General features: G+C 33.9%; 2 protein-coding genes across 3 annotated transcripts in view; both read right to left on the bottom strand.

The window, feature by feature from the left end:
- LOC140757230 (metabotropic glutamate receptor 2-like) overlaps positions 1 to 20158 on the bottom strand; it is a 233859-nt gene that overhangs the window by 28398 nt on the left and 185303 nt on the right. For both annotated transcript variants that reach the window (XM_073092769.1, XM_073092770.1), the window contains 2 exons: positions 13054 to 13305; positions 12514 to 12688 (listed from right to left, as the gene is read on the bottom strand). In XM_073092769.1, coding sequence (XP_072948870.1) covers positions 12514 to 12688; positions 13054 to 13305 — 427 coding nt within the window. The remainder of the gene's footprint in view (positions 1 to 12513; positions 12689 to 13053; positions 13306 to 20158) is intronic.
- LOC140757234 (uncharacterized) lies at positions 3575 to 4999 on the bottom strand. The gene has a single exon (XM_073092783.1). The coding sequence runs from the start codon at positions 4849 to 4851 to the stop codon at positions 3661 to 3663; it is 1191 nt and encodes a 396-aa protein (XP_072948884.1). The 5' UTR covers positions 4852 to 4999; the 3' UTR covers positions 3575 to 3660.

Raw genomic sequence — 20158 nt, 5'->3', positions numbered from 1 at the left:
CCCATACAAAAAATAATAATTTTCATACATATGCATTTTTGTATGTAATATTTCAAGCTTTTGTATATTTTTGACAACCTTATAATGTATGACGCGATTGTAGGTACTAATAGACTTCACATTTTGGTAACAAAATATTTAAGTGTTGCCATATAAAAAATAATATTTTTCATATATATGTGTTTTTGTATGCAATATTTCAAGATGTTGTCTTCTGTTGATATCATTAGAATGTATGAGGCGTTTGTAGGTACTAATATTAAGCACATTTTGATCAAAAAATATTTTAGTGTGGCCATACAAAAAATAGTAATTTTCATACATTTGTATTTTTGTATGTGGTGTTTCGTGCTGTTGTCTCCCTTTAAAGACCACCACCACCAAGCCCAGCATCACTAAACGTCCGTTTTCTGTATGAGGCGTTTAATGGTAGTTATAGACTGTATAAATTGGTGGAAAATTATTTCAGTGTTGCCATATAAAAAATAATAATTTTCATACAAGTGTATTTTTGTATGTCATATTTCAAGCTGTTGTTTCCTTTTGTAGTCATTCCAATGTATGAGGCGTTTGTAGATACTAGAAGTATTAACATTTGGGTAAAATAATATTTCAGTGTTCCCATACAAAAAATAATAATTTTCATACATATGCATTTTTATATGTAATATTTCAAGCATTTGTATATTTTTGACAACCTTATAATGTATGACACGATTGTAGGTACTAATAGACTTCACATTTTGGTAACAAAATATTTAAGTGTTGCCATACAACAAATAATAATTTTCATATATATGTATTTTTGTATGCAATATTTCAAGCTGTTGTCTTCTGTTGATATCTTTAGAATGTATGGGGCGTTTGTAGGTACTAATATTCTGCACATTTTTATAAAATAATATTTTAGTGTGGCCATACAAAAAATAATAATTTTCATACATATGTATTTTCTATTACATATTTCAAGCTGTTGTATATTTTGACAACATTAAAATGTACGATGCGTTTGTAGGTATTAATAGATTTCACATTGTGGTAAAAAAAAATCAGTGGTGCCGTACACAAAATAATATTTTTTATACGCATGCATCTTAGTATGTAATATTTAAAACTGTTGTCTCCTTTTGAAGTTATTACCTAATACGTGGCGTTGTTAGCTACTAACAGTTTGAACCATAGATATATTATACTAATAGATTGGCAATCCGAAAGAGTCAGAGTATAGTATACGTATGTGTTAGAGCGAGATAGACAGGCGAGACATTATTAACATTATAAAAATAAATAAAATTAGGTTAAAACCTTTCACTCGAAAAATAATGCTGGCCACATATTTAATTGGCTGTAACGCTGTATTCGTGATTTAAAAAAAAACAAAAGGGTATTATGGCGGGAAACGGCAGATGTCAAGGACGATGTTTGTGGAGGTCTTGGAAATAAATAAAAATAACTAGGTTGATTCAAGTCTTCCATTGGAGATACCCCCAACAATTCAGCCAGTGGGATCGGGTGCGTAAAACTGCGTAAGTTAATTTATTCGATATATTTAAATACAACAAATTAAGAATCGATACAAATGTTGGTTGGCACAGATTGTTTTAAGTTTGCTATCTGAGTTTATAAAATAGATATATAGTAGTCTAGCCGGGCGTTTTTCAGGAATTTGATTTGATTTTGGGTCAAATGTTTTTGTTTTCATTTTACCTTAATTTGATATAAATCATAATAACACTATATTAGAAGTTCTTACTTACACAGTCGAAATATAAAATGGCAGTACCGTTGTTATGAGCAAATGTTATATTTGTTTAGAAGAACTTTAATGTTATAAGACAATTTTAGCAGGCTTCAAATTATTAATATTTCGTGATACATTTAACACCTCACGTTTTGGAGTATATGTTAAATATTTACTAGGGTTCATTGTGCAGATAATATCCGAAAGTAATTATTGAATTTTAAAATTATCGATGTTATATTGTTTAACATTATATTATCCGTATAATAATAATAATGGGATTAGGTTATAGAAAGTTTGTTCTATTCCTAAGTGTCCATTACGTTACGGACAATTGGAAAAGTATGGTTACAGCTTGTACTTACTTACTTACATTTTTAAATAGAATTAATTGCAAGTTTTATTTTTGTTTTCATGTTAATATTGGATCAAACAATTAAGAATACCTGTGGTCTTTGGAATGTAATAATAACGGACTGGGCATTCAACACTAAAGTATTAAAAGCACCTGTTACCATTTCGAAGGAGAAGAATTACGAGTCATAAGATATGAAAGAAGAAAAGCAAGACAAATTGTTTAGATTATTTGGAGAGAATTTGATGGTTATCGGTTACAGGGTTTATAAGTATATATTTCGGAATTAATTTATGAGTCGTTTAAAAATGTATATGATTTAATCTTAATAAGCTAACTTATTGGTATGTTGAGAAAGCAATAACTGGTTTGAAATTTTTTTATGACTTGAGTTTTTGAGTATTCTATTTAATTTAATTTAATTCGTTGTATGTGTTAAATTGTTTGTGGCTTAAGTTACCTATATGAATTTTACCCGTGATTATTCATTTTGGAGTGTAGCTCTACCATGCACATAGCAGGAAGGGGCGTAAGATGTTAGATTCTATTCTTACGTATTAATTTATAATTATTTATCAACAGACACAGACACAGATTTTGTGGATGTGGTATGTAGTCAAATAAAGGATACAAAATGTATTAATCTTCAACATTTTTGTGACTTTAAAAGAGGGGTAAAATATAAGATTTACTAAAGAAGGGCCATAATCAATTAGGTATATTTGGATATTTTCAAAGGATGGACAGGATAAATATGATATACGATTTACAAAAGAAGGATATAATATAAGAGGTATATTTTCTGCACTGCTCTGCTCCTATTGATTGTAGCGTGATGAAAAGTATACTATAACCAGCTCAGGAGTATGAAAAATAATTATATCAAGTTTCGTTAAAATCCGTAGAGTAGTTTTTTTTTCTATAACGGTTATATAGACAGACAGACAAAAATTTTAATGATTGCATTCTTGACATCAGTATTGATCCCTAAATACCCCCTGATAGTTATTTTGGAAATATATTTCTTGTAAACAAACTTCTTCTTTTTTTAGATAAATGTAAAGCAAGATACTGGAGCTAATGCTTTATTAATTATATGTAAAAATAATGGCATTTAAAAAAAAATAAAAAGAGAATAATTCTTTTTAAAATTAAAAAAGACAAACCCACTGAGTTTCTTACCGGATCTTCTCAGTAGAGGTCGCGTTCCGATCCGGTAGTAGTTTAAGAAAATATTGTAACTGACAATTTGTAAGTGCCGCCGTTGGCCTATACAAAAATAAATATATTTCATTGTACAGAATTGACCTCTCTACAGATTTATTATAAGTATAGAATTAATATAGATAATATAATATAAAGAAATAATGTATGACGCGTTTTTATGTACTAATAGACTACACATTTTCGTAAAAAAATATTTTAGTGTTGTCATACAAGAAATAACAATTTTTATAAATAGTTATTTTTGTAATATATCTATCTATTTACAAACTTAAAATCTATATACAATATACACAAAAAATATAATTTAAACAAAAAAGAAATATTAAAACTTAAATAATTAAATATAAAACAATGAGTCCAAATCACTGCCTCCCGGTAGAGTCCCAAGAATGCTGGCTGCGTTGCCGCGTTGTATGGCCAAACTTATTCTTTGGCCAAAGTACGCACCAGCTCTTGGGTCTCCAGAAATGTCAACCAGACGCGACGACATTTCTTTGTAGAACCGTCGTGCTTCTGGCCCCCACGGACCCAGAGTCTCTACCGCAAACGGCACAAATATGTAGCCATCCCCCAAGGCTGCATATTTGCGCCGCTTCACAGATTCAGCCGCCTCTGCCGCACCTCCCGCATGCGTCGAGGTCACTGAAATATGGGATGGAGCCAGCGTATCCACGCAAGTCGCATCCCATACAAGTGACCTCCCCTGTTTCCAGGGAACGAGAGTCATACCGTCGGGCCGCTTGCCATCATCACGTGCAATACCATTCGGCTCAAGGCAAGCCGGCACGTTGATGGTAACAAGGGCCCTTCGGATGATATCGTTGACACACGCATGACGCGACAAGCGACCAGCACTGCGGCGGCAAGACAGTCCGTGGTGGCCAAACTGGCTGACATTTTCACCACAGAGACAGCGATGTGGCTCATTTGTTTTCATACCTAAACGCAGGCAGACACAAATTGAAAATGATATATTATCAAAAAACGTACCTAAATTGTATGATGGTAAAGCCTGCAGCCAAAAACCTGACTCTTTTTCAGAGACTGCTAAAAGACGAGCCCGCTCTGAAAGATTTTGTGAGTTGTCTAAAAGTTTTTTTTGGTAATATTTACAAATGGGCTCGTCCCACAATCTCTGAATAGTTTTGTCATCAGGAAAATTTTGCCCTGGGCAGGCCAATGTCCAGGCAGTTTCGGCTTCGTTCACATAAGCAATTTCAGGATTACTAAAAGACATTTTATGTAGTATCTTGTCAATTAAACTTTGTGTGCTATGTGAAGAAGCCAAAAACGCCGGTAAGGATACACTGGAAATTTTGCGAATTCCCAAACCTCCGTACCGAATAGGAAGGGAAGCCTGAGACCATGCATATTCGGAAAGATTACAATTAAGAATTTTGACAAGAGTGTTTCTAATGAGTGAATCCAGAGAATTTAGAATACTTGTAAATTTAAAAATAGGACTACATCTGCATAAATATGTAAACCTTGGAACGAAAAGACAATTTCTAATAATAAAAAAAGCCATATGAGAGTTGATTTCATAAAGTCTGTAAGAAATATCATTAAATTTCTGAATATGTTGATCTATGAGCGTTGTCACAGACTCTAGAAATACTGGAGCACCGAGGAGTTGAAGTGTATTTTTATTTAAAATTTTGATGCCAGGTGCTATTTCACTAAATTTTATAAAAATATCAGAATTTTGTGAGTTGTTAAAAGTATCATTAATATACAGTTCACATTTTGAAAAATTAATATTTAGACCGATATCTGAAAATTTTTCAATTATCTCTTTTAGATCCGAAATTACTGAATTTACTTCACCTCCTAAAGTGCCGTCATCTAAATACCAAACATTTAATTTAGAATTTAGATGTGAAATTATGGGGTGTATAGCTAGACTAAAAATGGCCGGCCCAAGTGGGTCGCCTTGCTGGCAACCAACAGAAGAAACTATTTCGTTATTCTTGTACATTAATTTTGAGGGGGTACTATAACACTGCCAAAGATAATTGAAAATTTTGGGAGCGAAAGATTTGATTGCTTTTAGCAAGGCGCCCCTATCAATCGAATTAAATGCATTTTTAATGTCCAACTTTAACAGCACTTCACCTCCATTATTTAAAAGAAAAGTTCGAGTGGCATGTACAGCAGCCTCGCACCCTCCCTTGCTTCCAAAGCCCAATTGCACAGGTGAACATTCTGACGACACTATTGGTGAAATATGTCTGCAACACACTTGCAAGACGCAAGACGGCGGAAAGTACAGCCTACAGCTATTGGACGAATTCCGCCATCCTTTTTTTTAAGGGCACATAAATTGGCATTATTTTTGTATATAATATTTCAAGCTTTTGTCTCCTTATTATGTCTTTAAAATGTATGGCTTATAGACAAAAAAATCACGACCCAAATTCTTGGTAATTTGCAAATATTAACTCATATCTTTTCCAAACAGCCTCAAACAGAATTAATAAAACATCAATATCGGGTAAAAAATGTAAAAAAATTTTGCACGCAAAACTAAAGAAGACAACCGTTTCGCGAGCTGCTTTAGCAGCGAGCGCACACAAGCGATACCTAGTTATTACGTATAATTATACAGCACAACTCCAGTATAACTTCTCGCAGAGCTCTGCGTAACAGCGAATCTTGCTGAAACTACATAGAAACTTTAGCTTGTTGATACATAATTTCCATGCAATTACTGAAATGGCAAATAACTAATACAATTTAATAATACCACTGCTGGTAAGCGAAGGAAATCAGCGCGATGGTGTAGTTAGGTACTGTATATGTATGTCTGCGAGATTTCCATTATTTTTCCGGGTAGGAATCCTATTCTGAGCTGATGTCCAAGGGCAGCACATGACTGATCAACTGATCACTTACCATCAGACAGTTTGTACTGACGGGTTCATTAAATCAACCTACTTAATAAACTTAAGCTAAAAATATTGCTACAGCAATGCTTAAATTAAACATCTTCAGAAACAGTTGTATAGAAATATACTTTTAAATTTTATTTCTTTGTAAATGGAAATTTATAAAGTAATGAAATTTAATATTTTACTTGTAACACAGTTGCAGGCACTAAATTAAATGACATCAGGGACGAATCTAGGACGAATAAAAAAAAGCAATGATAGCCTAGTGGTTTGAAATTCGGCCCATCGCGACAGAGGTCCGAAACTGGAACACCAGGCAGGCTCATGATTTTTCGAAGTGATGACTATATTGATTAAAACAAATGGCTTTAATGATTAAATGAAACATCCTAACGAAAGATAGATATATGAGAGTTCACAAAAAAGGACTCGATGAAATGTGACATCTATCCACGCCACTAAGCCTGAGTGGTACATTTTGGTCTAAACCCTTCACTATCTATAATGGGTTGATGGTAACGAATAAATCTGGAAAACCTCACGGATCTCACGGAAAAAGCAAGAAAGAGCTAAAATACGGGCTTGCGTTGCATAATAGAATTTGAGCTTTACATTAAGGCTTGTATAAAGGAATTTTAAAATACAATCCCCTGTAGTAAATTGTTTTCAGCTGTGAATTGTTAATGTACGCCATTGTGGCAAGGTTTCAGCTTAATCGTCCTTTCATTCTTAATGGATTCTTTTATCAATGTTTTAAAGTTGTTAAAGTAGTGGACCGACTGTAGAGACACCAACGTTCTACATTTTAAGGTTGTCAAAGGCTTTTTGTAAATCAATTTAGTATAGTTTCTCTTCTAGTCTTGGTTCTCCTTAAAATAAAAAGGGTTTTAGTTTTTAGTCCAACACGCTTTTTTTTTTTAATGTAGAAGTAGCAAACGGGCATGCAGCCCACTTGATGGTAAGTGGAATTTGCCGTCCATAAATATCCGTAAACGACCCCAGATAAGATTAAACTTGAGATCGGCTACTGATGCGTTGCTGTCTTTGAAGACTAAGATGGAACGTTCCAGATAAGTAAGCCCCTTTTACCACACCTTTTAAGCCACAAAACAGCACTGCTTAACACTGCATTATTATACTTTCTATAGTTTTATTCAGTGTAGGTGTGACGGTGGTATCTTGCGAGTAGTTCCATAAAGACTTTAACTATCTTCAAAGTGATAAGTACCTAATGATAAGGACCTTGAGAAGTTTTTTTATGAAAAATTCTGTGTACTTACCTACCTAATGTAAATGTAAAACCTTTTAAATGTTTTCGTCATAAAAAATATACGAAACCAATGGATAACCTCTCTCCTTAGGGACGTCGGTTAAAAAAAAAAAACAAAAAAACAGCTCTATAATATTTAATAGGATCGAGCAAATAAATATACCTACTATTTAAACGCTACTACCTTTCACTTTTATCATCAATAAATTATTAAGTACTGGTTCTGTGGACTACGATTTTCCTCTGAAGCACGCTCTTCATGATAAGAACGAGGCTTTAAAGGCACTTAGACCAGCATCTTTGTTTATTACAGCTATAGAAAAGAATAGACTCCTAATGTAAAATACTCTATCTACTCGTGTGAGAATTGATCCATCCATGCAGCTCACCTGACGAGCGGTCACACATCTGTAACCAACTCAATACAGAACGGGGTTTCTACCTGAAGCCCATTGCAAATACGTTGCCATTCCTCAGGAATAAGATCATCGTCTCATAAGCAAGTCAAACAGCATCAAAACACAACCACCAAAAAACAAAAACTACTTCATGGTAGAAATAGATATGGCGGTGGTACCTTCCCGGTCGAACCACTTTTAAAGATGTACCTTTAGCGAGAACGTAACCATATGAAAAATTAATTTCAATGAGGAGTCTGATTGCTTAGATCCTCTACGGGCGCTATTCAGAATTTTTCTCACGTACCAATTACATCTACCGTGTCACGTAGGGAACTAGTAAAAAGGTACTTTGTAATTAACTAATGTAAGTTCTTTCTATGTAATGTAAAGCTGTCAAGAAAAGTAATTTAACGCTGAACACTTTTTGAAATTAGATAAAGAAACATCTTTTATTGTTAGATATATTAATTTATTGTAATACTAGTAATACATTTTAGGAAGTCTAATATTCTTTCGTAATTTCTGTTTTTTTCACGTATTATTGACCAAATTACGCTCTAGTGTCTCGTGTCCTCAATCAATGGTTATTCCGTAATAGTTCAACGTATACTAATAAGCTTCTCTTCTATTTTGAAGTTAGCTTAGACCATCATTTTATAGCCAATGGAGCTAAAATCATCTATTGCGCCTTTTATCTGAAACGGGCTCTCAACAATAAAAGCCCTGAGAGGCACTCAAGGCGAACTCTCTCTGTTAGGTCAGCTCCCGACTGAGGTTTCGCGGCAAAATACGCAACGCTAAGTACTTGAGTACACGGTACATAGTTGAGCAAAAGTTTGGTACATTTCCTTCGCCTATATGGGTTGCTTGCATATAAGCTTTGAGATATAATTTTAAGTGTGAATACAAATGGACGAAATTATATTCTGTACAGAGTTATGTTCCCAGAAATTTGAGGCTTATAACCCCCAAACTGGCGAATATAAATATTGTAACCATTTCATACGATGTTGCTATGATTATGAAATATTGACGTATTTTTTCATCAACTTTTTCTCCCTTACAAATCAGAGATAATCCTCCAATATGCAAGGATATAAGACTGATATAAGGAAAAGTTATATGGGATGTATAAGTATACCCGTTTAACGTTAAATTAATGTTCACTTCTTTTAAGATATATATATTACAAAATTCCATAATTTTGTCCCTAGTCTCGACTTGTAATTCTCTAGCTTTATAACACTAGCTACTATCGCCACTACTTCCATGTATTATACGATACAAAGTATTTTTCTTTTATTGCACCAGATTCCCGAAGTATGTATTCTGAAGCTACACCTCATCGATGCCTCGATATTTGACCCGGCGTGCTGAATGCAGATGAAAGCATTGTTGGGTGAATAGGTAGAGAAAAAACGTTACATTTTTGGCGCGGCTTCTAACTTTGGGCAGTTTTGAATTTCAATTTAAAGTTCCCTGTTGGTCCGGGGAAGTAAAAAGCTTTGGATTTCAATCCGAAAAACTTTCACGATAGTCTACGATAGTTTTATATACAAATCGGTAGGTAGTATGAATTTTGATTTCGGCCTGAATATTGAAACACCTCTGATTTCCGTAGTTACGTGAGGAAATAATATTTACCATTTACATCATAAAGAAATGTTTAATTTTTTCTTTTCTAAATACAGTTATTTTTAGTTTGTTTGTTTCTTTCTTCTTCAGTCAGATCATTCAACAGGCCTATGAAATGTGACAAATACGTAATGAAATTCCCAATTTCATTTTCGCGTCAAATACCTATTATTAATATTGGGGCTGTTGACGAAGTTTATGATGATGAAGTGCGATCGCGACCCGATCTGTCACAAGTGAATGTAGGTAGGGATGTGGAATAAGAATCGACTATTTAATCGAGTTTTTATTTCGGCGTCAAATTTCGGGGACTAATGTCGACATTCTTTTTTGAGCAGCCAATTTTGATTTCAGATTTAAAAAACTGTTAATAGATTATTTGTACAATAGATAATCGATATTTAATACAAGATATATTTTATATAAAGAAAAATCGATTATGATTTAATCGTTTTTTCACTCGCTTTCACATCCCTAGTCAATTTATATTCACACAAAACCTTCGAAACGAAACTCATTCGATGCCAGATAAAACTGGTACTATCATAAATTCCACATATTGCTCCATTTGCCGGAATAAGTGCAGTTCGCGTGTTATTTTTATTATTTGTCATAGTGTCGGATACTATTTGGCTTGGTTTTGGATCGTTAATCTCTAAAATGTTATTTCATTTTTAGTGTATCGTTCACCTGAAATAGTCCGTGAAATGTTTTATGATTTCTTTTTCGCGCTTGTACCCAAGTTTATATTCCGCGATTTTATTTTAGTATTGTCGATTGCGTGTACTCTTTATCGTTCATATTGTTGTATTATTGTTCATATGAAATCATATGTGTAAAAGTAATACAAATTTTCCCAGCAATGTTTTCTTTTCAGTCTTATTGTCTCCAGAATAAGCTAATATTTAAATACTTTTATTTTGTATAATTTATAACGTACAATTAGGCTTAGAGAAAGCTACATATGTTGGAATACTTAATTGACATAAATTTCAATTTTAATTGATTGAAAAGATTGGCTTCTTTATAGATAAGTTTTTCTTGGAACAAAGACTGCGCCCCAGCTCCAATATAACACAAACGATTATGTTATTTCTATCTAACTGGACTCGATATTGTTATGCCGTTCCGGTGCTTTGGTAGGAATCTCCTTATTGAATGCGTGTACTGTCCATGACCCTTAAACTAACTGTCGGTTTAAGCTCTAAAGGCATTTGACCAACATCAACTGTCCATTAAAACGTAACATTTTAATTAAAATGCACAACCAACGGCTCTTGAAATAAAAACTAAAAAATGCCGCAAGTATTCGCCACAAAATTCCTACGATTTTTCAACAAAAGCGTCAATCACCGCGGCAGAAATGCAGGTCAAATTTCTGCTACCGATATATTACCTGAGTGAAAATCGAGCAGAGAAGTTTTTAGGGTGGTTATACACATCCGTATGTAGACGGTTAAAATGTACAATCTCTTGTGATTCTACTGATGTGGCATTGCTGCCACTTTTGTTTTCTCGCTGTAACAAAACGGCTCTTGTGTTCCGATTTACATGCTACAATAGACATATTTATACGAACAATTCTCAGACTGAGAAAGGGTTTTTGCAATATTCCACCAATTTCACCGAGTGTAGATTGGTACACACACTTTTGAAAACAATTTAAGTCTATTAGAAAAAGTCGTGAGGAGCTTATGTACGCCTCTTTGCGGTAAAACAAATGATAATTATTATAATTCTTTAAGTTTTGTTGCTTTAACATACCATCATACCAGAAATAAATGCAGACTTCTGTGTTCCACAAAATTGCTTCCACCAAACTTTTATCTTCACATTTCAGTCGTAACGTTTTGTAAAATATAAAGTAATTATGAAGACTAGAAATTCATTTTATTAACAAAGATCTATAACTTAGCCTTATCGTCGTCTTTACTTGGGATCTCAGATCCTTAAATAACGTATTCGATTCAATAATCAAACTCGAAGATCTAAATTCAACTAAAATATACAGCTCCAAAGTTAACATCATTATTTAAGACCAGGTCAAGATCTTAAATCGTGGTAAGTGTCTTATTCAAGGCACAGATATCCCCATTCCTGCCAAAGAAATGTTATTTTAAGTGCCACTAAAAGGGCAGCCGTCCCTTTGCGTAGGCAAAATCCTGATTTTATCTTACGGAGAGGATGGCAAAGTAATTGATCCTTGGACCGGCATTTGGTGAAGATTTTGGCAGGTTTTGTTATTTAAATCCTGCCCCTGACTCCTTAAGATACCTCGAGAGATAATTCAAGAACCCTTGCTGTATAAAGTATGTTGTATTAATGCTTTCTATACAAGATAATATAAGCAGTAATTTCGTATAAAATAATTATGTTAGATTTAATAATATTATAAGTATGAATGCCTATGAAGGTGCTAGAACCCTTTGTGGTTCGACTTCGGCGGCACCACCGCCACACATATTTCTACCTATTAACAGCAGTGTTAGGCGCTGCTGTGTTCCAGTTTGAAGGGTGTGGTAAGGGAGACAGACTTTTCCGAGGCGTTCCAGCTTAGTCCTCAGAGGTAGCGGCGCATCTGTGGTCGTCCTTAGGTGGGAATATCTAATCCTATCTGGGTTGATTACAGATGTCCATGGGCGGCAGTAGCCACTTACCATCAGGTGGACTGTATGCTCGTCTGCTACTCCTATATTATAAAAAAAAGTACTTTAGTAATATTTTTGTAATCCAAGCATTTTTGCTTCGTCACTGACAGTATTTTTAGTACCTGGTGCTTTTCAAAGATATTGAAAACCAGTATTTTGGCAAAAATAACGTATTTGTAAAATTGCTAGTATTGAATGCATTTTTAGCGACATTAAAGCCCTAAGTTTTTTTAATCAATGATAAATTTTAACTCACCTGATTCTGAACTTAATATTCAAACTTAGAGCGACATCCGTACTTCCAATAGATACCTAAATAATTTAACTATAGTAAATCAGTCATACCTTATAGCATAAGCGAAGGCCATGACAGCATCAGACACGAACTGCAGCTGCCGCTCGAACTCCGTGTTGTTGACGGTGAGCCTCTCGCGGCCGGAGCAGCTCTTCTCGTACTGCCCGTTGTACGGTGTGCGCGGGCTGCCCGGGTATCGGCACTGGAAATGATCTTCCCAGAATTCTGTTGAACAAGACACCAGTATTTCTTCATGGTCCAATGGAGTTGGTAATACGATTTAAGTTAGATGAAGATGTTGGTTTCTTCGTTGGTAGCTCGGCTTCATTTAAGTCTGGATAAAGCTAAAGTAAATTTTTTAAACTTTACTTTGCCTATATGATCAATCGGTTAGATTCATTTAGCAGTCTCGTTTAAATAAGAACTTTAATGCAAAATACAAAACGCAATCCAAAGCAATATATTGCACAAAAATATCTTGCTGTATGATTCTTAGAAAATATTCCACTAGACCTTTTCCAGTACATCAATCTAGGTTTAGAGCAGAACATAGGTATAGTAAATTAATTCATTGAAGTCTTGAAACTTACCAACAAACCAAGGATTTCTCTTATTATTCTTCACATTCAGATCCAAGAAATACTCCTTGAATCCTACCACGTCATTGGCTTGCGGCTGGACGCTGATAGTTCCCTCAACGGCCCTCTCGTTCCCTTCAGAGACCAAGGAGCGAGCGCTCCATCCGTCGGAGCCCACCCAACTGAAAGAACTAGTGGCGTTGGCTCGCTCCACTGCTCGCATAACGCCGGCCACTTCCTGGTCTGAACCGAAGATTATTGCACCTGAAACAAATATGAATATTAGAGAACTATGTTTATACTTGAAACTTTTTGATAAAAAACGGTGGATTATATGCATATAAGAGTGCAGATTTATTTTAACAAAAGTTTTCATGTCCTAAAAATAATCTCTTTATTAATTTGATCGATTTGATTCATCGGTTGTTATTACTTTGCAATGCCTGATATTGAAACATTAGGTACATATTTCCATCCTTCTTCATCTTATGCAGATACTAGATACTGTTATTGTAAAATAAATAAAAATAATATTGTTGTTGTAATGATGTCGAAGTTTTCTACTTTCGAAAACTGTTAAAACTCATAATTTCCATTTTCGTTTATATAACCTACATATCCTTTATATCCGTTCTTTTGTTTAACTCATAACAACTGTATACCATCCTAAAATCCGCAACATCATTTTATTTCCTGATTTAAATCAATTAGTCTGATAAATATTGAATGTGGCGAATAAAATGTTATGGCGACTGTTATAGTCGCTTCAGGAGCAATATCCCCGGAAGTTTCTCGGGAGCAAAAGAATAAATGTCGGATGATTAGGATTTATCTTTACTTGTGGTAAAAGGGAAACCTGTGCGTAAGCAATAATCATTACATCTAACTCCAATGAAGTATTTTATGGCGGTTGCGAAGCAAGTGGTTCATATATAACATATTATAGCTGGATTAACTTTCATTGCTGGAATAAATCACTCTATGCGCCCAACATTGACAATTTTAGGCGTAATGAAAATGTAATCGATTTTATGAAACGAATGAATTAAGCTGTGGAATGAAGTTTATGAAATGAATGATGAATGTAACTATCATTCTTTTTTTATTCAAAATACAGTACATTTTGTCCGATTGTTGCTCAAATTTCTCTAGTTTCATTATTTTTAAGTGACCTTCTAAACGAGAGATGTTCTCAATTCATCGCATATACGAGTATTACAATATGATTTAATAGCGATAATAGTATATTAGAAGTTCGTATAATATTTCTTTATACTACTTTCTAGATTAATTTAAATCTTGCAGAATCTTATGTAATCCAATATGTGCACAAATTAAGAATAATCTTCAGTAAATCTATTTTGTCTATCAAATAATCTAGGTTTAGGCTTTAATACGTCACCATTTAATCTAACTAATATAATAAAGCCTGTGATGATTTATGGACGGATTTCTGTTACTCTTTCACGCAGACTTTCACGTAGTGATTAGATTTTGATGATATTAGTCACACATATTGTTTGTGACTTGGATTAACAAATAGAACCACAAAGTCTATAATGTGGTAAAGATCTACCCAGGAGGAGCCGCAAGCAAATGCTAGTAAATCCTCAATATTTATTTCATCCGTACTAATCCTTACTTCCTTACTAATATTATAAATCCGAAAGTAACTCTGTCTGTCTGTCTGGTTGTCTCTTCTTCACGCCTAAACCACTGAACCGATTTTAGTGAAATTTTGTACAAAGATAGTCTGAGACCCGAGAAAGGACATAGGATAGTTTTTATCCCGGAAGTCCCACGGGAAGTAGGGATGGCGATCTAAGATCGATTAATCGGAGAATCGATCTTTTGGACCAAAAACATCGATTATTTCAATCGATATTAGTAAGAATTGAATCGTAAACTATGCATTTGATCAAGTGATGATCTTAAGCAAAGTTGTTGTCCATAAGTCCACGAAGGTTTAAGAGTTGGTACGACCAATTTTCGCCAGATGGCGCGCGCCACTGCCATTCCAATGAAGGTATGAATTTGCAGTTTTATGTTTGTTAGTTGATATGTCATATTATTTTCTTTTAAACGCGGGCGAAGCCGCGGGCAAAAACTAGTTACTTATAAGATTAAGTGGGTATGTGTAAAGTATGTAGGTGTGAACGTGGTTGGGTAAGTAATTAACAAGTTACACTTGCGTCTAATTACACTTGTGTATATTACCGATATTAATGAACGTATAGTGTAATCTTAAAAGAGAAAAAAACAATTTTATTATTTCTGCATTTTTTATCTTAAAAAAATCTCTTTAGTTCCAGTAAATTGGCAGATTATGTGGTATAATCAACAAGTTACGCTATCATCTTGAACCATTCACGCCTCGATAGGAAGTGCTCATGTGCATATTGAGGGCTTTAGAATTAATTATTCAACACAATCCAAAGATGTAAGTGTTCCAATCTAGACAATCTGTAATTGTTTTTTATAAAGTGAATTAAAGAACATTTTGTTTAAAAAAGGTGGTTTTTAAACTCAGTTTAGTGTAATGAACGATTGATTCGGTAATTTTCGGATTCAGAAAATAACTTTACATTGATATTCGGAATTTATCATTGATTTACTAACCACTGGACGACTACAAAAAGTAGTGGTGAACTGTAAATATATTCCAAAATCTATCTAGATCTACATAAGTTGAAATTATTCAAAATATTGTATTTACGATTCACTTTCAGAATATACAGATACGTAGACTTCTGGAATGGTTATTTTATTCTGAATTCAAATGCAACGTATATTTTACAGAACTTGCTCGCAATATTATGAATTTTCGTAAAAAATATTTAAAGATGATGTTGTTATAATTGTGTTGTTTGGAGAACCGACAATGAACCAACAATTCCTATTGTTGGCATTTCAAACAAAATAAAATCTTCAGTTATTTTGCTTCTATACTTAGACCAAAATAGTAGTAGAAGTGTTCTTGCGGCTTAATCACATTACCCATAACACCTTATGGTCACTTATTCATATTCTATAAATAATTACATTAATTACCATAAAAATGATTTATTTATTTAATTATTACAAAATCCACAGCTCTTAAAATCATACAAATACATTTCTTATATAGTATTTCTTACAGCCAAATAAATAAATAAATGATGTCATCGAAATTTCGGATCCGCTAAAACCAAATATGATAAAACTTTCCTATGAGACAACTTGAATTTGCTTTTGGACGAATTTTAAAGAAAGTTGGCTTTTAGTCGAGTCGTCATCCGAAGCAGGACTTGCCAAAACTTTGGACGAAACTACGGTTTTCGTGCATTTCATTTATTGCTCCTCATCGCATTTGACTAAAGTTCATCGAAATAAAACTTTGAAACAAGGAAAAAAAAATGTCGAAATATCCTAAACTTCTCTTTTTTATTATGTCTGACTTAAATACACCATCTTCTTCATCAAAGTGGTTTTGTAGTCATATTATATGTGTGTGTGCGCGCTAAACGGCAATCATCGGTTATTGAGGAGCTGTGGATTCAATTTGCGCGCGCACTTTAGCGAGAAATTGTCCCGCGTCGCAGCTGCCTATCAGCGGCCGCAAACCCTATTTGTATCGGTCGTATCGGGCCAATACACTGTAAGCAGTTCTGCACTTGAATGATTTATCACAAGCCTTAAATAGCGTCCTCACAGCATAGTATGTTAGATTTAGATATCGTCTAAATATGTAGAAAGTGCCTTTTAAGTTGTTTTGTTTAGCCTATATTAATATATCATGTTGTCCTATTTCAATAGCAGTAAGTCATGGCTTTATCAATACCAATGTTTTTAAAAGTATTTAAAAAGATAAGCACGTCAATTTTTGTATATTCTCTTTGAAATTGGCAGTTTAGTGATAAGAGCGATGTGTGTGCGCGCTAAACGGCAATCATCGGTTATTGAGGAGCTGTGGATTCAATTTGCGCGCGCACTTTAGCGAGAAATTGTCCCGCGTCGCAGCTGCCTATCAGCGACCGCAAACCCTATTTGTATCAAAGGCATCGGAGCAACACACATGTTAACAGTTCTGCACCAAATTATGCTTAATCGGAAATTGTTTTCAGTATGGATGGTTTCAATCGGTCATTAAAGTTGGTAATTTAATCATAATTTTTGACAAAGACTTAAAACATTTAAAATATTTATCGAAAGGTAAATTTAGTCAGTCTTTGCACAATTATTTGCCCTTCTCTCGAAAGATTTACGTCATAAATAAAAATAGTAAAAGTTTCTATAACAAATCATGTATGAAGTCTACGACAGAAGTTTATCATTATAAATAACTCTTAGAAAGAAAGGTATTTTCGCATCTGAAAGCTTCGGTGTAACAGATAAAAATATGAGACTAATGAATAAGTTTTTCATTAAAAAAGAACTAGAAGGCTAATTTGTAATCTGCCACCTCTGACTTTATCAGAAGTTACAACCAAAAAGCACTTACGAAGTTGGTCGTAACCGAATTAGTTCGCGACAGGATATAAGAAACGAGTGAGAACCCACAGGAACAGATTAAAACTTTTAATGGAAACACTCACGTACCTACATTCCAGGCCTGATTCTGGTCAGGGATCCTATTACTTCTAGCTTAGAGAGCCTGATGATATTGATTAGTTGAAAGGAAGTACATTAGGATGCTGACTACATCTGTGGTATGTGTCGCCTGTCAGCCGAATTTCTTTCATGTGACAAAAAGATAATACCTGCGATTTATGATACCCGTATTGGAGGAGTTATTGTAACGTGATGCATTTCTGTTTTGGATCTGGGTAATTGCCATAACACAGCAAATAAGACTATGAGTACAAAAAAATATTATTTTAATTTTTCAGCTATTTTAATCTCCATTGGAACTAATTGAACTTGGTCTTTTGGAGAAGATATTTTTTATAGAAGATAATTAAAAAAATTAAGATCTTATTAGATTTGTACAAACATACTCCTTTTATATCTCACGTGTCATTATTGCTGATGTCAAATAATAGCTTCATTATGAAAAGGTAACAATAAAACAAATAAACCTTTGGTATAAGAGACAATAGAAAATAATGAGACGAATCAAAGCCTACTGACTCTCTAGGCCCGTGAAGACGTAATTATATCTGTGCGTACTTTGTGAACAATGAAAATGTGACCGAGGTACCACATAAATTGTTCCCACAATGATTCCATTTTTCATCATAATTATAACACACGTAATATGAATCTAATTCTTTACTAAAAGTCTTTGATTCCAAAATAATTATCGTTTCTTATCTTACTTTCAGAAAATTAAAAAGCCGTTTAAGAATACGTTACCGCCTTAAACGTCTATAATAATGGTGTCGTTTATAAAACTGAAAAGTGACCTACGAATATACCTTTTTAGGGTTCCGTACCCAAAGGGTAAAAACGGAACCCTATTACTAAGACTTCGCTGTCTGTCCGTCTGTCCGTCTGTCCGTCTGTCACAGGGCTCTACCGCTTAAACCGTAATAGATAGACACATGAAATTTTGACAGAGGAGGCATAACGGTGGCAGCTATAACAACAAATACTAAAAATAAAATAAAATTGAATATTAAAGGGGGTCTCCATACAACAAACCGGATTTTTTCGGCATTTTTCGATCTAACTGTTAAACTGTACTCGGAAGACGGTTGATTTTTTTGTAATACGTTTACTACTATAACTGGTATTATAATAAATACAAATAAGAACCATAAAACATATTTTAATATACTTATTTTAATTTTATTATACTTTGATTACGTATAATCGTCGTCCCATTGTCACCCCCAACGCCATCTATTTGTGTGTTATATAACTAAGTATTGTTGAAAATCATAAAATGAATTAAAATAATGAACATTTGGTAGTACGGAAGCCTCCATGTGCGAGTTCGACTCGTACTTGGCGAATTATTTATATAATATGATATTAACTAGTATGCAGTACACCTGAAGGTAAGTGGCTACTGCTGCTCGTGGACATCTGTAATCATCATTCTCATATAAAATTAGTTACTCCTACTTGAGGTCAGCCAGATGCATTGCTACCCCTGACTACTAAGTTGAATCGCCTGGGATAAGTATGTCTTCCTTATCACATTTTCATTATCAAACCAGATAAATAGATGTGGTGGTGGTGGTTTCGGAGTCAAACCACAAAGTTCTACCACTTTTCATTAACAGAAACCACCTGATGGTAAGAGGGCCATGCCCCCGCTAGACATTTATTATTAAGTCCAAATAGGATTACAGTCATTCCTGATATACCGAACTGCCAAAGTACTTCAATACATTATCAATAGAAGAATGCCTATGGCATAGGTTTTGAGGTACAAAAGGAAATTATTAGGATTTTTACCATTTCACTACGGAACTCTGAATATTCTCTCAATGTTTGTTTTCACGAATACTGAAAGCGATCATACATTTGGCTTGAATTTCAAATGAAATTTTAAATTGACGTCAATTCATGTACTTAACTCGTGTAAACCGTTAATTATTTCCATTTTAGATTAAATGACTAGTCCGTGTGCCAAAGAATAATATTTTAAGAATTATTATCTGTCTTTAGCGATATTTTCACTCGTTTTTATGATTTGAAGAGAGCTAGATTAATATTCTGATACTCGCATAACAAGATTAGTACCGACCTTGATTTCACGAATCCCAGAAACTAAGCTTGTCTTACGATGTAGGATTAAACGATATTTATGACATACTAATTTAAATAACAATTTTAAAATTCCAAGTAAAATTACCATGTTGAAGAAAACTATTCAGCCAGGTTTATAATAAAACTTCGGATCAAATATAATTCGTTTCAAGAGTTATGTTAAAAAAAGTCCCTAGAAGTCAAACACATTTGGGAAAATAGAAAACGAAAGACGGCTTCAATGACTTAGACATGCATATAACGTAGAAGAAAACTAATCTTCGACTATAAGACATTTGGTTGTTTTAAAATTCCTGTTCAAGTAAAATAACGTGGTTACTAAACAATATCGTTACCAATATATTTAATCAGATTGGTATAAGCTGTATTAATCTCTTAATCCTCTTCATACTTCAATATGATAACAAACTTACAAATA

Source organism: Epargyreus clarus, unplaced genomic scaffold, assembly GCF_041222505.1.
Source record: "Epargyreus clarus isolate Ecla_fem2 unplaced genomic scaffold, WU_Ecla_fem_2.2 ptg000004l, whole genome shotgun sequence".
Taxonomy (NCBI): Eukaryota; Metazoa; Arthropoda; class Insecta; order Lepidoptera; family Hesperiidae; genus Epargyreus; species Epargyreus clarus.
The sequence above is the reverse complement of the archived record's forward strand: the minus strand, read 5'-3'. Positions and strand labels throughout refer to the sequence as shown.

Bases quoted from the DNA above. Each gene is read 5' to 3' on its own strand.
- LOC140757234 (XM_073092783.1), bottom strand. From the start codon at position 4,851: ATGGCTTTTTTTATTATTAGAAATTGTCTTTTCGTTCCAAGGTTTACA.